At 34.4% G+C, this 7,941-nt stretch overlaps 1 protein-coding gene across 2 annotated transcripts in view; it reads left to right on the top strand.

The window, feature by feature from the left end:
* The window catches only part of LOC118193669 (uncharacterized), a 59,073-nt gene extending 56,270 nt beyond the window's left edge, over window positions 1-2,803 (top strand). For both annotated transcript variants that reach the window (XM_035364789.2, XM_035364788.2), the window contains exon 3: window positions 957-2,803. In XM_035364789.2, coding sequence (XP_035220680.2) covers window positions 957-2,208 — 1,252 coding nt within the window. In that variant the 3' untranslated portion in view covers window positions 2,209-2,803. The remainder of the gene's footprint in view (window positions 1-956) is intronic.
* The last annotated feature ends 5,138 nt before the right edge of the window (window positions 2,804-7,941 follow it).

Consider the following 7,941-nt stretch of genomic DNA (forward strand, 5'->3'; position numbering starts at 1 on the left):
AGTACATCCAGCTAGCGTCTGGAAGATTTGTGTCTCGAATTCTGATTGATAGCGTAGTTGATTTTTCGTGTTTTCTGGTCGAAAACATAGCTTTTCAAAGTTAATGATAATATCGGTTGCTTGTCATCACCACACATCATTTATTTTTTCCACATCATTTGGTGCTGTAACTCAAATCACACTCATTCGCACTCTTTTCACGAAGCGAAACACAGTTAAGGAAAAGAAGAGGGGAGAGAATGTGTGTCTAAACCATTTTTCCTGGTCTGTTGTTCCCATGCTGTTGTTCAAAAGTCAAACAGGGAGGCAGAAAATAATCTTGAAGTTCCAGTTTTAAGGTAACAAACTACACGAAAATTCAAGGGATCTCAAATGGACACTGAAGTGGCGAATGATGCTCAGGATGTAATAATTCAATATCATGCTGTCAATGAGTTTTGACATCATTAAATTTGAAGAATCCTTTCTTCTTGCTCTGCAGAAAGAGGGGAGCATAATTTCTGCAAAATTTTTTCCATTATCGGACAATGTCTAATCTCGCACTACTGTTCTTGTAAACAGTTTGCAGAAATTAAGGAATCTTTTGGAAGAATCATTTGTTTTAAAAAGAGAGCTTCTGCTCAGTGTACTTTTGGCAGTACCATAAGTAGTTTGGTTGGTGGTTTCTGTCATTTTCCCGGATAACATAGATATTGAGAAAGACTGGAGGAGGTTTATTGTATTCTGTGTATAACTATTTTGTCACATATAAATACTTTTGACGTACTGTAAAAGCCATACTTTTACGTTTTTGTCATATTATCATGAGGTCCTTATGTTTCAGTTGCATAAAATATTGCATTTCGTTTTTTTAAATATATTTTATTCAAATGAGTGACATTAGTTACATATCTGTGAGTCTTTTAAAAGTACATTTCTTTTTTGCGAAAAACTTTACTTATTTTTATTCATTTCAGATTCTTTTATCTCTTGACCTATTTGGAAGAACTAGACCTGAGTGGTAATGCATTGGAACAAATTGAACCAGAGATCTTACAGGACGTGAAAGAATTGAAAGTGTTAAAATTGGCAAGCTGCAGACTAACGCACCTGCATCCTATCATATACCAGCAACTTCCCCATCTGGAACACTTAGATCTGAGAGATAACCTTATTGCTTCACTTGCACCAGCAGAATTCCGACACCTATCACGTTTAACCATTCTTAATCTTGATGGTAACCTGCTTTCGGGAATACCGGAGGGTACCTTCCATGGGCACAAGATGCGTCTGTTGAGTATCTCAAGAAATAATTTATCTTCTCTTTCTGATTATTCATTTACCAATACTTCCGTGAGGGAATTAGATATATCCCACAATAGATTAGAATATGTTCTAAAGGAAACTTTTGAACCACTATCCGAATCTCTAGAATTTCTAAATATCAATTTTAATGATGTTGGCAATCAAGCCTTTTCTTCAATAGTGACGCCACTCAAAAACCTGTTGTCACTTCAAGCATCAAATATCTTAATAACCAATTTAACCCCAGGCATTTTCTCTCACAACGTGAATATGAAATCCCTCAATTTGTCTAGAAACAGTCTTTCAGAACTATCTTCAGAATTCCTGATACCACTGGAAAACCTCGAAGAATTGGATCTGACCTACAATTTGTTAGCAACTGTATCCAGAGACTTTCTTGAAGGCCTCACAAACATAACTTCCATCAAAACACTTTTATTGTATGGCAATCCCTTTGATTGCTCTAGTTGCTTGATTGAACATCTTCTTCAGTGGATGAATGAATCTGAATTGATGATGCATAATTGTTCCGAAGATACTTGCTTACGCTGTCTATATCCTCAAGACAGAATGGGACAATTTATACACACTATCTCTCCTAAAGAACTATTTTGCCACAGTGGTGTCTATGATCGTCATTATCTGGTTTACACGTCTCAGGTGGGGCTAATTGTAGCCGTGTCTATTATAGTGGTCATAGCATGTATCATACTGGTCATCATCATCATCTACCGCCGCCACATCGCTCATTATTACACTCATGAAGAAGAAAGAAGAGCATGGAAAGGCATATATGAAAATCCAGCTCTAGCTCCTTCCGGAGGCGTTCACTACAGCGACGACAAACCCACATTTATTTCGACACCAGACAAAGTGGATGAGAACATCGATGATTTTCGTCGACCTTCGAGTATAATGCGCTGATCAATCAGTTAAAGAAAATGGTAAGAAAGGTAAATCATTATCGCAGAAATTATTCTACGAAACTTCTAAGAGAAGGCTACTTTGATAAAATGCCGTGGCTGCAGCAATCATGGCCGAAAAATCTATTCGCGCAAGGCGAACGTGAAGAAGTAATTTTTCTCGCTAATAAGGCGGAATTTCATCTTTTTGAATCCTTTTTTAATTGTCTTCACTGCCAGTGTTATTTATCCTGTTTTATAAATTTTCAGCTTTACTGAGTTCATTAAAAGCAATTTGTGGTATATAAGTATTTTTCAGTTATAATCTTTTCTCTCAAATATACTTTATTTAAATATCTTCAACTACTTAGCCATGTTTCCCTGTGATTAGAAGCATTTTACTTCTTTGGTGTTTAATATTAGGAAGTTTGAAAAGAGTAGAAATAAATAGATTTTTGGAGTATTAAGATCATATTAAGTGCAATAACTATTTAAGTAATTTAGATTTATTCTGTGAAAGCTAAACTTTTACCATGGATGGAGAATATTTTCCGAGGAGAGCAGCTGTATATATTTTTGCTACATTGCAGTTTGTTCCAAAATAAAAAAAGTGTACATTTTATGTATTTTGGTGTCTTTTCTTTTCTTTCTTCTTTTTTTTCTTTCTTTTTTTCTTTTTTTTTTTTTTTTTTACCAAATTTTATTTCACCTTATGTGTCCGGAACGTGTTCCAGAACGTGTCAGAATAGGCGCTTCTTAATATGATTACGATTGATGTTATCATTCTGATATTTTTGTCGAATTGGCGAAGTGCCGCCAATTTGTAAAGAAGGAAAATACATCGCTTATTGTGATCAGCAATTCGTTAATGTTATGAAAATATTGCAGAATGGAGTTTTTAAGCTGGAATGAAATCGCCATTTGAAAGATAAAATCCCGAAATGGGGTCGAAAAACGATACAGAAACTGCCATATGACAGAGATATACGTTAAGCAGTTTGGTTTTGATTTGAGATTACCGTGTGGAAAGGATCTCATTTTCTAAATTTTAGGATGATCGATTGGATTAGCAATTATTGAAGCTAAATTTTCGACGATTTTGCTGTGACGCACAAAAATATTTGAAAAAACTTTTAAGTTGAAGCATCAGTGACAGAAGATATCTGCCAGTCTTTTACTGAAATAAATCCAAGAAGAACATGCGATAAAATTTTTGAAGACGAAAATGATGAAGTTAATTACTGAGATTAGGCATGTCCTACGAGTATTATTTATTTTAAATTAGTTAAATTCTGTTGATATTTTGAAGGGCAATTTTCTTATCGTTTAATGTTGTCATTTGGTTAATGTTATCAAAATAATCCTGGACAAATGTGATCACATTAAGCATCGCCTACTATGTGCATCAATTCATACAAAATGAATTTAAAGCAACTTTATCACTCTCTTAACTCTTCTTTTAATTGCATATGTCTCTTAGGAAGCTCATATAGCACCTAAATATCTTTAAAGAAAGTTCATGGAATATTCTTCCGTTTCCTCCGTTACATCCCAGCAAGCATAGTTTCAAAACTATATGCATAATTTTGGGTATATAAACTTTTATAAGCATATGTGCCTAAAACTATATTCCCATATTCCTAAGAATTACGTTTACATTCTTGAAAATTTACGTTCCCACATTTTATGTTCATATTCCTGGCAATGTAAGCCCATTTTCAGAGTGAATGTATAACCCAAAAACATTTGTACGTAGGTAAATGTATAGGCCCCCTAATTGTGTAGAAATTGAATCAAATTTCTTCAAATCCTGTTAGACTGGCAAACAAGTTATCATTTTATCTGAAAGTATTATAACAAAGGCCTTAAGAAGATTTTAAATAAACTGTTCATTAAATCTTAAAAGAGCCCAACTTGTCCGTAGAAGTAAACGCCGCCCATTGCAGGTATTTATAATAACATATATTAAAATTCAAGGTAACTTCGTCGGAGACTACAGAATTGCTTTAGTTAAGCTGGCTCAATATTTTAAATGGCGCGTTTTTATTATCGGCTAGCGAAATGGCTTAAGCCGGAGCTAAGCGATAGAAATATAAAACTATAGGCTACGCGGCTAAAAGCTCTACCCTGTATTAAGATACTCTACCACCTAATTTACGTCTTCGTGTGGGCTACGGAAAGTTGAACCGATAGTAAAGGTTTCAAATAATAATAGCCGATTAACTAACTTAAAATACCTTATAAACGTATATACGTTTCATAAGTATGAACGTATACTTTTGTAACCGTGTTACCTAGAATTTTTAAAAAACGATTGAAATTTTCTCGAAAAATGTGTCATGTAAGGTAAGGTTTCCCTTTTTGAAACAGATGTAGTTCTCAGAATGCCAAATGTAGGGAATAAAGAGGATGATTAAAAGCAATTCCACTTCTCCTTTATTCACATTTTCTGCCTTTCTAATTCTCGTTGCAAAACGAACTGGTTGGCGACTGTTGATTTGTGAGAAGAGGGATTATTATACAACAAAAGTGAGTTACCGTTATCCCTTTAAGTGCTGAATCCTTTTCAGAAGGTAATTTGTGGTTTCCTTGTTGAATATGACGTTTATGATTTACTTTCAAGGGAAAAAAAATCTTTTGAATAACCCTCTGCTCAGTAAACATCTGTAACATTAGTCTTTATTCGAGACTTCTCCAAATCCAGGTTTCTATGGACGAGATAAATTTTCTCCTATTTATGTAGAAAATTATATGATAACCAAATCATTAAATTTCTGCATTTAATCCTTATTGAAATACTCTCCGCATTTAAGTTTTGTGAAATGAACCTAACAGCTACTTGTGACCTACGTGAATTGTCGCAATCACTTATCACCTACCCCAGAAATAGAAATTTATCAAGCAACTAAATATTAAATAACTAAAAGTGACACTGCTTTCAAGTTATTTACGACAAAAACTCAAAGTAGCTAATTAAATAAGCTAAGAACATTTCCAATAAACAATCAGGAACATTCTCATTTCAACAATGAGCCTTTCAGCCAAGATTTATCAATCACGTGTGATTCAACAACAGCATAAGCTGTAATTATGAAATCTTCTTACTTAGTTTGAGGTACGAGTAACTAAAATTTGTAGAAAGCTCTGAGCGAACATTTGTGACGAGAGCCAGGATTGCATAATTTAGGATAAGCACTCTCTCAATTTCTATTAACAGGAACGCAGTGGAATATCTTATACTCCTCCTTTTGACGAATCAACAGATTTTAGGTGCTCGTATTTATTGTAGATAATACTATCGTAAATGTCCATGCGTGGAAGAGATTTTAAATTAGGTCCAGCAATTGCTCATGGTTGACATGAACAATTAGACATGGTTCGCATTGCTGCATATACTGTTTATTTATGAGCAGGCAAATAATACCGGCTTTAATGTACAGAAATGGTAGAATGTAGACGCGTTGTATGAGAGTAAAGTACCGTTGTATTGATACTCGATGATATAAGCATTGAACAGAAACAAAGTATAGATATTTCCGGATATAAGTGTTGAACATGCATAAAAATGTGTTAACAAATAAATAGCCATAAAGGATATCTAAATAATTATAGAAGTCCTTTCCACAGCTGTGGTCAAACGAAAAAAAAAAAAAAAAAAAAAAAAAAAAAAAAAAAAAAAAAAACCCAAAGAGGCAGTGTGCGAACTTGAAAAAGCAAAAAATTAGAAGTTCATCATACTCAGGGCATCATACCCAGGGTATTTAGTCAGGGCAAGACTCTAAATACGCTAAAACTAAACATCGGTTTAAGAGATTACTATTCATAAAATAAAGATGCTTTAAACATTTTTTTAACCTTTCGAACGTTGACAAAATATGGCGTTTAAGAATCTAGAGTTCTATACATTCGAAAAGACATTGGTTAAAAAGACTCAAAAACCGAAATCAGAAGCATGAAAAGGTAGAATTATATATAGCTAATCACAAGTGGTCCCCTAAGTACAGTCAAGTACCAAAAATCCGCGGACCTAAAATCCGCTCAGTCTCTTCAAATGTAAAACATTCAGTTTATAGGTTCAGGAAACAGCAATATGGAGAATGAAATACTAAATGATGACGTCATAAGGGAAATACTTACCAAATCATTGTCATTGTAAGAGTAACAAGTATGGGGGTACGTAATTTTACTATTGTTAGACAACGGCTCTGCACATCCAGATGCAAACATGTTTTGGCCCTTCCCAAACACTACAACCTATGAACTACGGCATATTACGCAGTGTTAAATGCCGCAACAAATCGGAGTTTCTGAAAAAATTCATCTTTTTAGAGATCATTCATTTTCACTTTATGATTAAAAAATTCTTCTAAAACTGTAAGATCTATCTCTACTTGTCCACATATATTAACTTAGATCCTACAATGAACCTGGCGAATTCTCACACAGGCGTGAATTAAATACCAGCACAGAAGAAGGGTGCAAAATAACCCTTTATTAACTCAAACTAAATTAACAGAAAGCACGGACTTCGTGCTTTACAAAAACACCGTCTACTTGCGCTGATAACTAAATGTAGACTAGAATACAATTCAAAATCTAAAAAAAAAGAAACGAGTGCAAAAACGCACTTCAAAATTACTAAGAGATGGACTCACAGAAGTCTAACCGGCGTGATACTAATCTGATATGGCCAAGAGGCTTACTAGCGTGACCGCGAAATAACAACGAAACGTGCGCTAGGCTAGCGAAACACGCTCTGAATAAACTGACATAATCACACGTTTGAATAGCACTTCACTTAACTTAAATTTACATCCTGGCGAGAGTATGTGAGGGGAAGTTTGAGAAGTTGAGAACAGGAAAACTTAAAATGAATTTTATGGAAATTAAGAAAAACCCTACAATACTGCATCAGTCTGTTAGCAGAATTATGGAACTCTGTTTTCCAAATAACATTAGTAAATGGCTGGCCTAACGTGTGGCCCCTGTTTATTGAAACTGATGATGGAATTCTGTTTTCCAAATATCATTAGTAAATGGCTAGCGAAATGTGTGGCCCTCTGTTTATTGAAACTGAGAGCGATGGAAATGAATTTTCTGGTTTTAGGGTCAATGCAGAAAGGGTAAAAGCAAGAGAATTCCTTCTCTATTCCAGAGAGAGAACAAATGAGGAGCCTTTGCAAGAAGAAGATATCGTTGAATGGATCATGTAGCCAGGTGAGCCACCACTGGCATATCAGGTGACCGATCATGAAATTATTGTCTCTGATTTGAAGTAGACACTGACACAGATAGTGAATTTGAAAGGAGTGAAAAATAGCTTTTAGTAAAGCTATGGAACATGGTGAAAAATATCGTTTGAGAATAACGGAGCTGTGTCACAGAGCAAACGATTATGACTCTATGTGATTTACAAAAGAAAAAAAAACTACTCTAGAGCACCTTAAAGATTTAAAGTAAACCTCTATCAGAAAAAAAATTGCTTTATTAATGTCTCTTATTCTCATATTAATGTTTGTATATGTCCTTAGTTACTTTGTACTTTTAGTCTAAATATCTTTTTTTACCTTGAAATTCGCAAAATAATAAAATCCGCACAACTTGTGCCAAGCATTGCGGATTTCTAGTCTTCTACTATATTAAAATATGCTAAAAGATTGCTTTCGAAAGGGAGAAGAAAAGGGTGTCCCGCAGAACATTCTAATTTATAAACGTGGTCCACACTTAAAAAGAGTTTGAGAAACGTTCATATATA

The sequence above is a fragment of the Stegodyphus dumicola genome, chromosome 10 (assembly GCF_044657685.1).
Source record: "Stegodyphus dumicola isolate Sdum_Otavi_A_Nest chromosome 10, ASM4465768v1".
NCBI classification, from domain to species: domain Eukaryota; kingdom Metazoa; phylum Arthropoda; class Arachnida; order Araneae; family Eresidae; genus Stegodyphus; species Stegodyphus dumicola.